General features: G+C 48.8%; 1 protein-coding gene across 3 annotated transcripts in view; it reads left to right on the top strand.

Annotated features, from left to right (window-relative positions):
• Positions 1–12,329, top strand: part of Dnai2 (dynein axonemal intermediate chain 2) — a 36,123-nt gene extending 23,794 nt beyond the window's left edge. For all 3 annotated transcript variants that reach the window (XM_048446166.3, XM_048446167.3, XM_085696007.2), the window contains exons 9-13: positions 2,033–2,256; positions 5,925–6,060; positions 6,840–6,986; positions 8,981–9,208; positions 11,546–12,329. In XM_048446166.3, coding sequence (XP_048302123.1) covers positions 2,033–2,256; positions 5,925–6,060; positions 6,840–6,986; positions 8,981–9,208; positions 11,546–11,662 — 852 coding nt within the window. In that variant the 3' untranslated portion in view covers positions 11,663–12,329. The remainder of the gene's footprint in view (positions 1–2,032; positions 2,257–5,924; positions 6,061–6,839; positions 6,987–8,980; positions 9,209–11,545) is intronic.
• Positions 12,330–18,509: the final 6,180 nt, after the last annotated feature.

Genomic DNA, 18,509 nt, shown 5'->3' with positions numbered 1-18,509 from the left:
AAGGAGTTGGTTATTTTTTTTTTTAATTTCTGGTGAAGCTAGGATTAGTGGTTTATGCTTAATCCCAGCACAGGCAGGCAGATTCCTGGGAGTTCAAGGCTAGCCTGGTCTACACAGCAAGTTCAAGGACAGCTAGGGTTATATAGTGAGGCCCTATTTCAAAAGAAAAAGAAAGAGAAAGAAAGAAAGAGAGAAAGAAAGAAAGAAAGATTCCATCAACTCTTTTTGCCTAGCACTCATTCTGATTTTTCAAATATTCAATGAAGCATATGATTTCTTCCCCAATAACTAATAACTTTCCTGCCAGAACAAACATAAAACAAAACCGAACCCCTGTGCCTGTGGGAACAGCAGCCCTCCATTCCTTCTCCCTGAGACCTCATCACTCTTTCTACCTCGATGGCCTGGCCTAATCTGGGGACATTGAAGGAGAAGGGTCATACAACAATTGTCTGCTTTCCTTCCTTCCTTCTTTCCCTTTCCTTTTTTAAAGCAGGGTCTCATTTAGTCCAGGCTGGCCTCAAACTAAGAATTTGGGGGTAACCTGAAACTTCGGCTCTGCCTCCCCTCCTGACTGCAGAATTTCAGGAATGCACCACATGCCCACTGTGTATAAGGCTGGAACTAGGGTTCCATGTCTGCTAGACAAGCTCTCTACCAACCTAGCTGCTTTCCTAGCCCTTTCCTTATTTTGTTTGTAATTTTATTTTTATTTTATTTTTTTTAATTTTTTAAAAGATTTATTTATTATGTATACAACATTCTGCCTCCATGTATGCCGGCAGGCCAGAAGAGGGCGCCAGATCTCATTACAGATGGTTGTGAGCCACCATGTGGTTGCTGGGATTTGAACTCAGGTCCTCTGGAAGGACAGTCAATGCTCTTAACCACTGAGCCATCTCTCCCGACCTTTAATTTTATTTTTAAAAGTTCACTTTAACTTTCTCTGTGTGTGTGTGTGCTTGCACATGCACCCATGCACTGGTGCACATATGTGTAATGCACCTGTGGAGTTAGGGCTCAGAGACAACTCAGCTTGCAGGAGCTGGTTCTCCCCTTGCACCGCTGGTCCTGGACACCAAGCTCAGGCTGTCAGGTTTGGCAGCGAAGGTTGTTGGTCACATCTCCAGTCCCTGATTGGTTGGTTGTTTTAGTTTGTTTGTTTGTTTGTTTGGAGACAGAACTTTTACCCCAAATGGTCCCAGGCAAGTTTCCAGGCTTGGTGGAGGGAGGAGGCACCCAGCACAGAGACAGACCCTGGGGTTCACAGACGGGAGGTGGGGGACTTGCATCACTGACCACCAGGTGGCTTTCTGAGTGCTGTCTGGCACCTGTCTGAGTTCACAGTGACATCCAGACTAGACAGTGCTTGAGTCAGTGTCCCTGCGGTGCCAGAGGAGGCTTCTGAACGACCAGAGCCACACTGTGTCCACTCCGGGCCTTCTTCACTCTACATGTAAACAAATATCCAAAATCCTTACGACAGAATGCTTACTGGGGCTGGGGAGGGGGCTTGGTGGCTAAAGTGCCTACTATGCTGTGGGGAAACGGAGACAGGAGGATGACTGGGGTCTGCTGGCTGCCAGCCGATTTAAAAAGCAAGAACTCTAAGTTCAGTGAGAGACGCTGCCTCAGAAGAAGAAGACAGACAGAGAGAGGGAGAGAGAGAGAGAGAGAGAGAGAGAGAGAGAGAGAGAAGAGAAACAAAGCTTCCTTTGGATTCTATACGCCTACACACACAAACGCACATTCAACACACACATTTTCTCTCTCTCTCTCTCTCTCTCTCTCTCTCTCTCTCTCTCTCATTCTCTCTCTGCATAGTATGCATTGATGCCTGTGGAGAGGCCTCCTAATGACCCTCTAGAGACCAGATGAGCCAAGGAAGGCCTTATTAAGCCAGGAATACTCCTGAAGAGGCTGGGAAGCCGGACGGGACTCAGCCTGAACAGAGCTGAAACAGGCAGGTCACATGGGTCCAGCCTAGAGCCCAGGTCTCATGACACCTGTCTTTTGTTTGTCCCCTCCACAGCCAACTAAGTTCATGGTGGGCACCGAGCAGGGCATCGTTATCTCCTGCAACCGCAAGGCCAAGACATCAGCCGAGAAGATCGTTTGTACCTTCTCAGGCCACCACGGCCCCATCTATGCCCTCCAGAGAAACCCCTTCTACCCAAAGAACTTCCTGACTGTTGGTGACTGGACAGCCCGCATATGGTCTGAGGACAGCCGGGAGTCGTCTATCATGTGGACCAGGTGAGAGGGTCATAGAGGAGCAGAGGGGACACGGGTCCGCTTCAGACACTTGGTATGGTAGCTCATGCCTGTTATCCCAGCACTCTGGAGACCAAGGCAGGAGGATCCCAAATCTGAAGCTGCCTGAGCCACATTGAAAGATCTTGTCTAGAACAAAACAAAACGAAAATTAAAAAAAATCAATGAACAAACAAAAATTTAAACAAAAAAACCCACTAATACCTAGATTTATATCACATTCCCAGTGAAATTTAAATTTCATTTTAAATGATTTTTTTCTGTTGTTCTAAAGGATGGTAACCTTGAACTTTTGTGTGCTTCTACCTCTCAAGTACCGGAGAAGTGTGAGGTTTTTTTTTGGGGGGGGGGGGTGTTTGTTTTTTGAGACAGGGTCTTACTACGTAGACCTGATTGACTTAGAACTCTCTACAGAGACCGGGCTGGGCTCAGACTCACAAGCGATCAGTCTACCTGTCCTGGTTGGGTTTCTTTTGTATTTTTTGTTTTGTTTTGTTTTGTTTTTTGGTCAACTTGGCAACAAGCTAGATTACCTGAGAAGAGACATCCTTAACTGAGAAAAAGCCTCCATGAGGTGGCCTGTGTGCAGATCTGTAGGACATTGTCTTGCTTGGTGATTGATGTGGGAGGGCCCAGTCCCCTGCAGGATGTCTCTGGGTATATAAAGAAAGCAGGGTGAGAAAGCCCTGAGTAGCAAGCCAGTGATTTTCTTCCTCCATGGCCTCTGCTTCAGGTCTTGCCTACAGATTTCTTTCTTTGAGTCCCTGTCCTGACCTCCCTGGATGATGGCCTGTCACCTAGAAGTCTAAAAGGAAATTAACCCTTTCCTCCCCAAGTTGCTTTCTTTAAAAAAAAAATAATTTATTTTTTATCTTATATGAATTGGTGTTTTTGACTTCATGGATGTCTGTGTGAGTGTTACAAGGTAATGTGGGTCTCCCTTGGAGGAGGGAGCAGGTATGCGTGGGGTCAATGACATAGGCACTGGGAGCAGGTCAAAGCAACAAGCTCAGTTTATTAAGGAAGGGGGAAACCTTATATACCCCACCCTGCCCAGGGGAAGGATGGATCTGTTAGGCTGGCACCTGCTGATGTGACGTGGCCGCTCCCAGGACTCAGCTGCCATTCCTCAGGCAGACCCTGAAGTATTTACTGTGCGCCTGCTCTTACTGTCGGTTAGGACTGATCTAAGTAGACTGGTCAGGTAGGCTGGCCCGTTAGAGAATCACCCCACATGGGAGCACATCAGATCCTCTGGAACAGGAGACACAGACAGTTGTGAGCTGCCATGTGGGTGCTGGGAATTGAACCTGGGTCCTCTAGAAGAACAGTCAGTGCGTCTAACCTCTGAGCCATCTCTCCAGTCACACCCCCAAGTTGCTTTGGATCATGGTATTTAATCACAGCAATAGAAACCCTAAGATACTACTCTGCCTCCCAAGTGCTCAGATTAAAAGCCTGTGTTGCTGGGGGGTGGTAGCACATACCTTTAACTCCAGAACTCTGGAGGCAGACATAGGCAGATCTCTGTGAGTTTGATTGAGGCCAGCCTGGTCTACAAAGTGAGTCCCAGGACAGTGTGGGCTGTTACACAGAGAAACCCCTGTCTTTTTTTTTAATATTTATTCATTTATTATGCATACAATATCTGCCTATATGTATGCCTGCAGGCCAGAGAGGGCACCAGATCTCATTACAGATGGTTGTGAGCTACCATATGGTTGCTGGGAATTGAACTCAGAACCTTTGGAAGAGTAGGCAATGCTCTTAACCTCTGAGCCATCTCTCCAGCCCCCGAGAAACCCCTGTCTTGAAAAGCAAATAAAAAAAGATAAAAAGAGAGAAAGGAAGGAAGGAAGAAGAGAAAAAAAAAACCTGTGTCACCACACCCACTCAACACTAATAAAGAATTTTGAGTATAAATATGCCCCCATGCAGTATTTGGAATATACTTACACTAAAAATTATACACTGCCTTCAGAAATCTTCAGTTAGGGGACTGGAGAGATGGCTCAGGGTTTAGAGCTCCGACTGCTTTTCCAAAGGGCCTGGATTCAATTCCCGCAACCCACATGGCAGCACAGAGCTGTCTGTGGCTCCAGTTCTAAGGGATCCAACATCCTCACACAGACATACAAGGAGGCAAAATGCCAATGCACATAAAATAAAAATAAAATAAAATCTTTAGTCAGCGGGGCTGGGCATGGTAATACTTTTAATCCCAGTATTCGGGTGGTAAAGGCAGGTAAATAGATCTCTTCCAGTTCCCGGGCAGCCAGAGCTGCACAGTGAGACTCTGTCTAAAAAAGACAAAAAAAAACCAGGGATTTATTTCTGTTTGGCTTGTTTCTCTCAGTATGGCCCAGCTGTTCACAAACTTAGTAGTAAATGAAGCCTGGAAATTTAGTCTTGTTTGATGTTTTACTCTTTTGGCTTTTTTGGGGGCCCAACCCCCAAGTAAATCACCCACGGAGTCTCATTCTTACTTATGGACACCGGCCTTAGCTTGGCTTGTTTCTTGCCAGTTTTTCTTAACTTAAATTATCCAAACTACCTTTTGCCCCTGAGCTTTTATCTTTCTCTATTTCTGTATACCTTTCTTTCCTTTTTTCTCTTTGGCTGGCTGTGCAGCTGGGTAGCTCACCCCTGATGTCCTCCTCCCCTTGTTCTCTCGCTCCTCCTCTTCCCAGGTTCTCCTATTTATTCTCTCTGCCTGCCAGCTCTGCCTATCCTTCCTCCTGTCTCGCTATTGGCCGTTCAGCGCTGTACTAGACCATCGGGTGTTTTAGGCAGGCAAAGAATCACAGCTTCACAGAGTTAAGCAAAGCAGCATAAACAAAGCAACACAACTTAAGATACTATTCCCCAACAATTTAGCCTTAGCTGTACCTCTTTGGAGGAGGGAGAATGGGTTCAGAAGAAAACTCAGAGAGAGAGAGAGAGAGAGAGAGAGAGAGAGAGAGAGAGAGAGGAGAGAAAAAGAGAGAATTTTAAAAATATTCCACCCACTTTGATCCACTTTGAAGAATGAATCTTTGTTTGGCCTGGTAAGACGCCACAGTGGATGAAGGTACTTGCTACCAAGTCAGACAGCCTGTGTTTCCTTCCCAGAATCCTCTTAGTGGAAGGAAAAAACTGACTCCTGCAAGTTGTCCTCTGCCCTCCACATGTGTGCCGTGACATGAATGCACCTGCACACATGCAAACACACACATGAAAATATGTCTTTAAAATTATTCAAAATATTTCCTGTTCACCAAACAAGCGTTTAAAGATCCAAACAAGGACCAGGAGGAAATAGAACCAACTCCCATCTCAGAATTGTGGACTTTCCTGGGTGTCTCCTTCCTGGGACCCCACGGTGGATCCCAGTTCCAGCAGGTCTGACACTGTGAGAAATACCGATGCCCAGTCAGCCCATGGAAAAGAGCCATGGTCTTTTCAAAGTCCAGGTCCTTGCAAAGTTCAGCCTGAGACCCACAGAGGAGTAAGACTGGCATTCTAGAGATCAGGCCCAAGAAAGAACTTCCTACCCAGAAGGACTCGGAGGCCCTGGGTCCTGGGAGAACCTCAGTGAGAGGAGCTGTAAGCAGCCTCAGCCCTCCCCCACCACAGGCTCTGACTCTGACCCTGGACCCTGGCTCCTACAGGTACCACATGGCTTACCTCTCTGATGGAGCCTGGAGCCCTGTGAGACCAGCAGTTTTCTTCACTACCAAGATGGATGGGACCCTGGACATCTGGGACCTGGTGTTCAAGCAGTGTGACCCTGCCCTCAGCCTGAAGGTCACATGTCCCCCTCCCTCTGGGGTCCTTCCATGGGTCCAGCGTTGGGAGGCATGTATGTGTGTCTTGCTGCTCTTGGTAGATGCACTTGGACAGGACTCTGGCCTTGGGGAGCATGGGTTCCTGCAGAAGGGAGGGGCCAGGGGACTTACAGCTGTGATGATGTCGAAGAATCGCCCTAGGGAATTTAAACAGGAGGGAAGGACCAGAGGTGCCAGTCAGTCTGTCAAATCTGAGTTCCATGCCAGGACCACAAGAAACAAGTTTATTCGGTTGATAGGACTCTTGCCTAGTGTGCACAAGGCCCTGGGTTCTGTCCGTACTGCAGAAACCAGGTACAGTGGTGCAGCCAGAGGATCAGAAGCTCAAGGTCATTCTTGTCTACAAGACCAACCTGGGCTGCGTGAGAGCCAGACTCAAACAACAATAAAACAGGGAGAATCTTAAGAGAAAACCATTTTCTGCCCTCCCCAGTGGTGATCCCTCTACTCAGACCCCTATGCTCAGATTCTCTGCGGCTCCCCCATCACCCTGTATTAGCAGATTGCAGCTGAGCCGCACTGGCTGGGGCCATGGAAGGTCAGGGAGCTTAGCAATCCACAGCAGGAATGGAGCTAGACCAACAAGGAGGCTGGGGACCATGGTCTTGGCAGCAAATGAACCTCATCCACCGTGGAAGGGTGCATTGCTGGGGGTGTTCCAACAGGGCCAGATAATAGGGTGTGTGTGACTTCGGTTTTCTTTCCCACCGTACCTGGTTCTGCTGACCCCTTCAACAGGTGTGTGATGAGGCCCTCTTCTGCCTCCGGGTCCAGGACACCGGGTGTCTCATTGCCTGTGGCTCCCAGCTTGGAACGACCACTCTGCTGGAGGTCTCCAGCAGTCTCTCCACCCTGCAGAGGAACGAGAAGAACATAGCATCTTCTGTGAGTGCCAGGGCAGGGCCCACTTTGTACACGTCCTGACCTGGCTTGTCACATAGAGACCAAGGCAGGAGAAATGGGTTGCCGTGGTTGGCAAGGGCAGCATGGTGTCACCAAACTGTCGGTCTGCCCTAGCTCTGCTGCTAGCATTCAGTAGTCTTGGCCAGGTCACCCAGCATGCCCAGGCTTTGGCTTCTCGGCTGTAAATCAAAGTGGTTTAATGGTAAAACAATGGGACTTCTTGGCAGCAGAGCCTCTCCTCTGAAGGCTTAGCAGTCGCCCACAGAGACTACAACGGAAGTGACCTGCCTGATGATAGGGCCACTGAGATCCAGCACTACCCCTCTCCCTACCCTAGGCTCATTCCCCAGCAGTATGGGGAACACTGGGATTGAAGTTTTTTCGAGACAGGGTTTCCCTAGCTGTCCTGGAACTAGCTCTTGTAGACCAGACTGGCCTCGAACTCATAGAGATCCACCTGCCTCTGCCTCCTGAGTGCTGGGATTAAAGGCATACGCCACCACCACCTGGTGGGGATTGAAGTTCTTGATGCTGAGGCTTGGCTTGCCTCCTGGCTGTGCCTGAGGCTGAGCCCTCACCCCTGAGCTGGGGACTAAAATCATCATCTTTCCTACTCCAAAGGACATTCTTCACTGTAGCCTGTGTATCTGGGGCGTTGGAACTGAGTAACTCAGTGTCCCTGCTCAAGGATGCCCTTGAATTTCTGATTCACCCGCCTTTGCCTCCTGAATCCCAGGGTTGCTGGTGTGTGTCACCATTACCATTTTTGCAGCTGGATCTCTGGTAGGCAGGCACTCTAACAGCTGACCGATGTCTCTAGCTCTTATGAGCAAATGTTTAATTGTTTGTTTTGAGGCAGGGTCTTACTTTGTAGCCTTGGCTTGGCCTCTGTCAACCAGGCTGGCCTTGAACTCACAGATCCGCCTGCCCCTGCCTTCCTTTGTGCTTCCCTTTCCGAGTGCTGGGTTTAAAGGCATGCCCACCAGATCTGGCTAAGTTGTTTGTTTGCTTTCTCCAATGCATGAATACAAATAAGCAAAAGCAAACGTGAAAAGTTCACATAATCCGAGATGTATTTTCAGTTACAAATTTACTTGATGTGTGAGTATTGCTGATATCTTTTTAATTTCACAGGGAATAGTGCAATACATAATAAATCTCTCAGCTCTGGCAGAGATGTTATTTTTTGACAATGTTTTGCGAAGTAGCCCATGTTGTCAAACTTTTTTTTAAGACCATCAGCTCCCCAAATAATGTCACGGAGACTTCTTATGAAAGATTGGCCTTAGCTCAGGCTTATTCCCGATTAGCTCTTGAATGAACCTGTTTCTATATTCTGCCATGTGACTCTTTACCTCTCCTCAGTATCATATGTCCGACTTCCTCAGTGTCTTGCTGGCAAATCGGCCTCGCTTCATCCCAGAGTTCCTATCTCTGCCCGGAAGTCCTGCCTGTTCTCTTCCGCCTAGCTAGCTATTGGCTGCTCAGCTCTTTATTAAACCGGTTGGGTGCCTTAGGGAGGCAAGGCAAAATAGTGACATATCTTTACACAGTGTGATAAAATATTACAAAGCAAGCCCAGACTGGCTTATACTTACAATAATCCTCCTGCCTCAGCCTCCTGAGCACTGAGATCATAAGTATGTACCACCATTCCTGGACTAGCCCTCCTGTCTTGATATGACCCCCAGTAGACCTCACCAGGAACAAATTTCCATAGATACCCAGACTATTCTGGGGTTTCCAGCTGTCTCCCTGCCTCCCTTGCCACCAGCCTGCCCCTGTCTGCCCCAAATATTTTTTAAACAGTTTATTTAATTTTATTTTATATGCATTTGTGTGAGGGTGTCGGGTCCCCTGTGAACTACTCAGACAATTGTGAGCTGTCATGTGGGTGCTAGGAATTGAAAGAGGGTCCTCTGAAAGAGCAGCCAGTGTTCTTAAACTCTGAGCCATCTCTCCAACTTCTGCCCCAGATATTCGAACGTGAGACCCGGCGGGAAAAGATCCTGGAGGCCAGACACCGTGAGATGCGGCTGAAGGAGAAAGGCAAGGCGGAGGGCAAAGATGACGAGCAGAAGGATGAGGAGATGGCCCTGAACCTTGAAGAGCTAGTTGCCAAAGCTGAAGAGGAGTTCTTCGAGGTCATCTTTTCAGAGCTGAAGAGAAAGGAGGTAGAGGCATTGAGGAAGAGCCCGAAGCCTGTGAGTACCTCAGCAGGGACATGGGTGGGCTGGGGTTGGCGAGAGAGCAGTGAGACCTGAGTTCTGCCCAACTTCTGACCTCCTGGGTGACCTGGAGCCAGTAACTTTCCTGGATGGAGCTTGAGTGTCCTCTAGTAAGAGGGTGGACTTAATTCTATCGCCTGAGGAGATTTGTCTCCCAGGAGACACCAGAGAGAGCTTCCTGCCTCCCGCTGTCCTCTTCCTTGCCATGGTAGGGCTCCTCTTCAACATGCAAGGTGCCCCCTGAATCAGGCCCCTGAGAATCTGTGAGTGAGGGCTTTGAGGAAAGGGTTGTGAGCTTTGCCCTCTGTGCGCTGTTCTGGCTTAACTCAACCAGGTGACAGGAGTGTGGCCTGTGACTGCTCCCCGCCCCCAGCCCCAGCCCCAGCCCACAGCATTTTCTGCCTTGTCCTCTGGCTTCTCACTTTTCTTCCCAGTGCCTCAGTTACCATCTGGAAAGCGAAGAAAGCACTGTAAAGATGATGCCTGGTTACCTTCTGGGGACAGAGGGGGAAAAGGGTCTCCTCCCTATGCACTATTGTTCTCAGGGGTCCAGATAGGAAGGCGACAAGGGCCAGATGTCAGGAACGCAATGAAGCCGAGCCACACCTGTGCCTGCTCTTCTAAGTTGTGTCCTGGGGTCCAAAGACAAAGAGAAAGTGTGGAGCCCTTGTGTCTAAAAAGCATTCAGGGTGAGGGTCTGGAGAGATGGCTCAGCGGTTAAGAGCACTGACCGCTCTTCCAGAGGACCCCAGACAACTGTCTAACTCAACTCAAGCTCCAGGGGATCCGATGCCTTCCCCAGGCCTCTGTGGACACCAGAACACGCATGTGGTATTCTGACATCCATGCAAGCAAAACACACATACACACTAAAAGCAAACAAAAATAAATAAATGTTTTAGTGGAGCTAACAAGACGGCTTAATGGGTGAAGGCACTAACTACAAGGCTGGTGATGATCTGAGTTGCCCCACGTGGTGGAAGGAAAGAACCAGCTCCCACAAGCTGTCCTCTACCTACAACCAGGATATTGTGGAACTCGGGTCATGTGCATGATCACATATGTGATTGCACGCATGAACACACACATGCACACACACACTCTGAATAAATATAACAACTATTTAGAAGGGCCTGGGATATAGCTCAGTTGTTAGGTTGCTTACCTGGCATTTGTAAGTTCCTGGGTTCCGTCTTCAATATCAAACCACAAACCAGGTGGGATCATGACACCTGTAACACCTGTACTGCCAGCACATATGTAGATCCAGGCAGGAGGGTGACATCACAGGAGGAGGGTGTGAGATCCCCTGGAGATGGAGGTGGAAGTGGTTATGAGCCATCTGACATGGCTGCTAGGAATGGAATACAGATTCCATGCGAGAGGAGCAAGTGTTCTTAAGCGCTGAGCCGTCTCTCCAGCACCTCATTCTCCCCAGTGCCACTTTCTCTGTCTCCCTCCCACTTCTTGAGGACAGGGAGTGAGTTCGTGATGTAGTTTGTATTCGGATAGCCCTTGGCCGAGAGCCATGTATGTGAGTGGGAGGGGAGCCCCCATTTACAGCACAGGCTGGACTACAGTCCTGCCTCTCTGTCCCTAAGCCCAAGGCTCTTCCCATCTGTCACTTCTGGTCCACCCCATCCTTCAGCAAGCAAAGGTTACAGTGCCGTGGTGCCAATAGACTTGTGCTTGGCGTCCTACATCCTGGAAAGCTTTCCTTACAAAGTTGAAACATTTTAGATGATGCTGAACTGGAGAAAGTGTTGAGGGTCACAGACTCAGCTCTTCTTCTGCCCGCCCTGTACCTCCTCCTCTCTTAAGTCTCCACAGTTAGCCTGAAACTCTGGGGGTCAGAGAGCTTCACTCGGGAGCTAGGAAGAATAATCCATACCTCTAACCCAAGCACCGTGGAGAGCCCGGGACGGAAAATCCAGAATTTGAGGCCAGGCTCTGTTATACCACAAGAGTTGGTCTCAAAAGAATGAAAGCAGGGAGGGGCTACCCATGATGGGGGCTGTCTCCATTTACCTACATCACAGGTGAGGGTAGCAAGGTGCCCCATGTGGAGCAGGCTCAAGGTAACCTACTCTGCAAGTGGCAGAAGCCTGGCTCTTAGATTCCCAAGGTCTTGCCTGCCTTCCCCATCCCATGGCTCTGAGCACTGGCTGCGCCAGCTTGGAGTGGGCACCATTGGTGCCCAGGGACTTCCTCTCTGGGCTCCCAGCAGCTCCCTGCCCTTGGCTTTCGGGGTTTTACCTCTGGGGAATAGGGAGGGCCTGCCCCTCACCAGCATTTCTGTTTCTACTTCAAAAGAAAAAGCCAAGTGTGGAGACAGAGGACGTAGAGGACCTGTTGGAAGAGAATGCCGGTGAGGAGGAAGAAGCCGGCGAACAAGCTGGTGAAGAGAGAGAAGAGGATGTGTCCCCCTAGGGCAGCATCTGCCCACAGCGCTGTCCCTTTGTGTCCCTGCCGAGCCTTCTCCATGCCACCTCCTCTGACAAGGGAAAGCTGAGTTTCTTTCTTCGACAGTTTTGGATGGGGACGGATCAGGGACAGTCACTGCCCCATACTGGGGCTGAGCCCCGTGTGCACCCCTTTTTAGTTGGGGGGGAAGGGATAGGGCTAGCTCCTCCGACTTCAGCTACCCCATAGCTCATTCCAGCTCAGGACACACACAGCCTTCAGTTAGACTACACACACACACACACACACACACAGATACACACACACACATGGCTAGATACAGACCTAGATTCTGCTTATCACAGGTTCCCCAATTAAGAGTTACTAGGTGCCTTTCTCTAGAAGCTTCCAGAGCTCAGCTGAGCATGCCCCCATGGTACAGGGGCCCCAAGAGCACCTACAGAGGGGCATGTTTCTTTCTCCCTCTCCACCCCCCTCACCTACTTTCAAATAGGAACAGAAGCTTTGTCCCCTTCTCCAATGAATGCCTCTCCAGGCAGCCCGCAGCGGGTATCTTGACACATAGCCACATAAGGCGGTCTACGAGAAAATGGGTAGATGGACCTGGCTCTCCTTGTACATGCATGCCTCTTATTACTATGCTTTTTATAAAAATTAAATCAGTGATAACAGCCGTCAGTGTTTGTTATGAATCCCACACTCAGGGCCCCTATTGGCCTCAGATAGTTCTTCGAACATTCCTGGAAGGTTTGTGTTGATCAGCCCTTATTTCGCCAAAGAGGAACCTGAGGCTCTAGGAGAGCTACCTGGTCACAGCTGCTGAGGCATGGAGCAGAGACAAGAGCATCAGGCAATTGACTGTGGGCCAGGTACTATGAAGAGTAGTAGGCCCTTTGGGGTTAGGCACTGGGCTGGGGCCCAGAACCATGGCTCTATACAGTAGTAGGTGGGTAGAAGGCACCTCTGAGCCAGCTCTGTACTCACACAAGTCCCAGAGGGCCAAGGATTCTGTGACCATCAGCAGAGATTCAAAGTGCCTGCAATAGGCACTATTATGGCCTGAGCATGGTGACATAGAACTTTAATCCCAGCATCTGGAAGGCAGAGGCAGAATGGATCTCTGTGAGTGCAGGATCTTCAGGACAGCCAGGGCTACACAGAGAAGCAAACAAACAAAACAAACAACAACAACAACAACAAGAAAGGCAGAAAGAAAGGCCGGGGAGCTAGCTAGCTCTAGCCAGCTCAGTCAGTACAAGTCTTGCTGTGCAGTCATGAGGACTCATGTACCAAAGCCAGGCACGTTGTCAAGTACTTGTGATCCCAGCACTAGGAAGGTGGAGGCAGGCAGATGCAGATCCCTGAGGCTCACTGCCTGGCCAACCTCGATGAATCAGTGAGCTCCAGGCTCAGTGAAAGTCCTTGTTTCAAAATCAAATGGGTGGCACTAAGAGTTGACCTCTGACCTCCACAGACTAGCATTTGAATAGTTTGTGGAGGGCCATTGCTTTTGCCCAAAACAGTGAGGGGACACCGAGTTGGTGCATTTGGCTAGACGTTGATGTCAGTGGTTGCTGTTCATATTTATTGAGGGTTAAATCTTCACAGGAGTCCAGGGAGGGCCCTAACATCTTCCACCCATGCATCACCAATGTGGCAGGTGACAGAGAGTAGGAGGAACTGCTGGGTCTTGTAAAAGCAAACGATAGGGCTGGAGAGATGGCTTCAGAGATTAAGATCACTGACTGTTCTTCCAAAGGTCCTGAGTTCAATTCCCAGCAACCACATGGTGGCTCACAACCATCTGTAATGAGATCTGATGCCCTCTTCTGGCCTGCAGTTGTACCTGCAGACAGAATACTGTGTAAATAATAAAGAAAACATAAAAAAAAAACCAAACGATAGAGTCCAGCTCAGGGTTGTTCATGATCCATAAGCATATATCACACACTCTTTACTCTGAGCTCCACCCTTCAGCCTCAAGAGTGGGCTCAGCTGGGGCCCTACACCCTGCCTGCTGCTGTATCCAGTCTGCAGGCAAAAGGTACTGCAGGAAGCAGAAGACTCCTCACTGTAAGAAGGAGACACAGGGACCACCCTTGCTGCCCTATGGGACTTTTTTCTCAAAGATGTGATTCTTTGTGTGGTGGATTTTGCTGCATTGGGACATTTGTCAACATCTGGAACATTTTGAATTAACACACCTGGTGAGTTATTCCTGGCATTTCACATAGAAAGGCCTGGATGCTATACCTCTCAGCATTCTAGAGTTCCCAGGACTCTAGACTCCTACCAGAAAAAAATGATCTTGTCCAATATGTCAGTAGAAGGCTGGGGTGGTATCTGCCTCGGCTCTGGATTCAGTGCCCAGTGCTGCAGAAACCAGGGGGTGGGTGGCGCACCAGCAGTCCCCGCACTCAGGAAGAAGAAGCAGAAGAATCAGACATTCGCAGTTATCCTGAGCTACACATCAAGTTCAAGGCCACCCTGGGCTACAAGAGACCCTCTCACACAAACAAGCAAAATGAGATGGAGTCAGGGTGCAGAATCCCAATTTGGAAAGCGAAGTCAATCAAAGGGAGAGCTCCTGGGGAGGGGGACAGTGCAGCTACTTGTTGACTTGGGCACTGATTGCCCCTGTGAGGGGCTGCCACTTTGAGATCAAAGCAGAATAACATTCTTTGGCTATTCTGGAATAGTCTTTGTTTTGGGCTTGCAAAAGGCAGTCACCTGCTAGGGCCTGAAAATCCTTTCCTGTGGGTACAAAGCTGCCACTGTGGATAAGATGGCATTCCAGAACAGACTGTGGGGAGAAGAGAACTTGTGGACAGTGCTGGGCAAGGCGCTGGGAGAGCTCTATGCATATGGTGTCCCTGTTACCAGGCTTATTGCAATGACCTTCATGGGCCTCATGCACCTGACAGCTATTGTTCATTTCCCTCTGTGGTGGTAAACCTTTGCAGGGTGAAAGGAGTCAAGGAAGAACCCCCTGATCCTGACTTGGGAACAGGGGATTGAAACCCCACCAATCCCTGAGCACAAAAACCCACCAATCCCAAGCCACACTTAAAACTCCACCCCCAAGGAACCCTGGATAAGCTCTATACCCTAATCAGTTTGCCCTAGAGGCAGTCATCTGCCTGGATTCTTCCCTTCCAACAAATCTCTTGAATGACCACTTTGCTCCAGAGTGCAGCTGAGCAGAGAATTAACAACTGTTGCTGGACCTGAAGCAGAGCAGAGCAGAACATAACACCTTTGCTGGGGGAAACACTTTTGCTTTCCCTAGCAGAGCAGAGCTGTTGCCCTCTGGGGGACCTAAGCAGAGCTGTAACAACTTCGCTGGGAAACCCTCCCGTGCCAGAACAGAGTTGTTAAGTTGGGGAAACCTTTCCCCAGAGCAGGGCTGTAAGCTGTTACACTTACAACCACTTTGGGGTACTTCTTGGCTCCCAAGTGCCAGGATACATTTCCATTCAAGCTGCAATGTTACCATCTTCACTGCCAACTTGACCTAAGAGCCACACCTCTGGAAGTATGTATGAGGGGTCTCCAAAGAGGCTTACCTGAAAGAAGGCCCACCTGAATGTGGGTGGCACCATCCCATGGACTCAGGTCTCAAGAGTGAATGAAAAGGGAAACATGGGAAAGCTCAGGCTGCCCTTGAACTCACTCTGTAGCTGAGGATGACCTTGAACTCCTAATCCCCTGAGGACTGAACTTATAGGTGCATGCCGCCATGCTTGTCTATGCAATGCTGGGGATAGAAGATAGGACTTTATGGATGCTAGGCAAGCACTCTGTCAACTGACCGACATTCCCCAGGCTCTGGGACAACATTTTTAAGGACTACAGGCATTATGAGAAGGATAACAGGAGAAAGTGTCCTAGCTTCTCGGGAGTACAAGGAGAAGCTTTCAGGTGCCCTCCGTGAGAAACTGACAAGCAGAGACCCCGAGAGGGAGTGTGAGGCGCCTAGGTGGTGTATGGCATATTTCTGTACACATTTGCACATGTGTGTGCCCGTCCACCTGTGTACACATGTAATCATACATCAAAAACAGTGGCTGCTCTGTTAGCCAAGGCAGGGCTTGTAAGTAAGTGGGCGAGGATCTCAATGAACTCAGAAAGTCTGAACTCAAGTAGGTTCAGATACCTACAGCGTCCCTACATGCTGAGTCCTAGGACGCTCGTGAAAACAGGAGAGGGTGTTGCCAAGAGCTTCATCCACATCCCTAGAGGGGAAGAAGGGGGTAGTGGCAGGTGTGATGGGTTTGACATCAGAATCAGTTTGGAAACTCACCTCTGAGTCTGAAGATATTTCCAGAAAGGATTAACAGAGTGGGGAGGAACCACCATGAACGTGAACAGCACCATCCTCAAGGGCTGGAGTTTGGGATCAAATAAGGAGAAAGTGAGCTAAGCACCATTTCTTCTTCCTCCTCCTGCTCCCTCCTCTTTCCTACCCCTCCTCCCTCCATGCTGCCTCCTCTTCTTCTTCCTCCCCCTATGCCTCTTCCTCCTCTTCTTCCTTACTGTGGATATAACTTCTGTCTCGCGTTCCTGCCATCACCATTTATGTTCTTTCTTTCTTTCTTTCTTTCTTTCTTTCTTTCTTTCTTTCTTTCTTTCTTTCTCTTCCTCCTTCTCCTCCTCATGCTCCTCTTCCTCCTTCTTCTTGAACTGTACTCCCAAACTCTGAGTCAAAATAAACCCCTTCTTCAGTTTCACTTGTCAGGAATTTTTTTGTTTGTTTGTTTTGTTTTTTGAAACAGGGTTTCTCTGTACCTTTGGAGCCTGTCCTGGCACTAGCTCTTGTAGACCAGGTTGGCCTCGAACTCGCAGAGATCTGCTTTCCTCTGCCTCCTGCCTCCTGAGTGCTGGGATTAAAGGCGTGTGCCACCACCGCCCGGCTCTTGACAGGAATTTTATCATAATAACTGAAAAATAATGAACACAACCTCGAAGTCACTGAAGAGAGTGTTTGAAAGCAGACATGACCTCGAGATGAGTCTCCACAGCAGAGAGGTCGAGACTTCTATCTGTGAAGTGTTTTATATGGGGTCTCTCTATGTAAGCCAGGCTGGCCTCAAATTCACCACAATCCTCCTGTTTCAGCTTCCTGGGTGCTGGGATTACATGTACACACAGGTATCCCTGCCTCCAAATCTGCTTCTTTTTTTTTTTTTTTTAACCAATCAGTCATGATGGGCCATCTTGGCTGGGGTTTATTTATGTGGATGAATGGCAAAGAAAAAGAAAACTAGACAAGCCCAGTATCCCAGGGACCTGCTTTGAGGGAGCCAAAGAGTTCAATTCAGAGCCTAAAATGCTAGAAGAATGGGTGGTGGTGACAAATGCCTGTAATTTCATCAGTCGGGAGGCGAGACAAGAGGATTGTGAGTTTGAGGCCAGCCTGGGCTAACAGTCTCAATCTCCATCTCAGAACAAAATGAACAGGTAGGAAACACTCTGAACCCACAGCCAGTTCTCTCTTGCGTGCCAGCCGCTTGCAAATTGGCCAGCCTCTGAGGCTGCTGCAGCCAATCAGGCAATGCCGGAGACCCCACTGCAGCAGACATTGGTTTCCAAGCTTAGCTGCTCCCTGCTGCTGTTTATTAATAACTATCCCCAACACAAGCTCCCCGGGGAAGCCGGGGAAACCAGTCCCAAGGCATAGGCTGACACTGTGCTCTGCCTCTGGATGCATGCCAGGCAGGCGCGACAGCCCCAAGGGAGTTGGGCTAACTTCTCCAACTTCTTTCCTGGATTCAAACCCCATGGAGTCTCCCTCTCTGGTCTTTGCAGCGGCTCTGGGCTCAGTTTCAGTGGACAGATGACACAAAGGACATCACTGTATTCAGGAAGAGTTCCAACACCCTCCAGGTGACGGACAATGAGGACAGGAAAACCAAGCTCCCAGAGGCTAAGCAGGATGAAGGAAGAAACAGGACTAGAATCCTGTTTTGCCCAGGCCTCCTGAGGGGAGGAATCTTTCCCCTGGGCTCCCCTGGGTGTGATTGTTGCTACTGTTACCAACAATTGTAACTGTTTATCCATTGTTCTGCCTGGTCACCTGGCCACCTGGCCAGCCTTTTGACATTGCAAAGTGATGGCTCACAGTGGAGAACAGTATAAGGTTTTTTTTGGTTTTGTTTTGCTTTTTTGTCTTTTTAATTTCAAGAAACCTCCCCAACCCAGTAAAAAACAACAAAAACAAACAAAAAAGAAAGAAAGAAAGAAAGAAAGGAAAAAAGTCCAAGCTAGGTGATGGTGGCACATGCCTTTAATCCCAGCGCTCAGGAGGCGGAGTCGGGGTCTCTGAGTTTAAGGCCAGTCTGGTCTTCCAGGGCAGTGAGCAGCACACAGAAACCCTGTCTCAAAAAAACCACAAAAAAGCAAACAAAAGCAAACAAAAAACTCCTGCATTGCTGGTGGGAATACAAGCTGGTTCAGCCCCTTTGGAGATCAGTATGGCAATTTCTCAGAAAATTAGGAAACAAGCTTCCTCAAGACCCAGAAATGCCACTTTTGGGTATATATCCAAAGGATGCTCAATCGTGCCACAAGGATAAGTGCTCAGCTATGTTCATAGCAGCATTGTTGGTCATAGCCAGAACCTGGAAACAACCTAAATGCCCCTCGACCAAAGAAGGGATAAGGAAAATGTGGTACAGTTACACAATGGAGTACTATGCAGCAGAAAAAATAACAACATCTTGAAATTTGCAGGTAAATGGATAGATCTAGAAAACATCATATTGAGTGAGGTAACTCAGAAAGACAATTATCATATGTACTCACTCATAAGTGGCTTTTAGACATAAAGCAAAAAAAAAAAAACCCTACAATT

Source organism: Myodes glareolus, chromosome 9 (genome assembly GCF_982192425.1).
Source record: "Myodes glareolus chromosome 9, mMyoGla1.1, whole genome shotgun sequence".
Lineage (NCBI taxonomy): Eukaryota > Metazoa > Chordata > Mammalia > Rodentia > Cricetidae > Myodes > Myodes glareolus.
The sequence above is the reverse complement of the archived record's forward strand: the minus strand, read 5'-3'. Positions and strand labels throughout refer to the sequence as shown.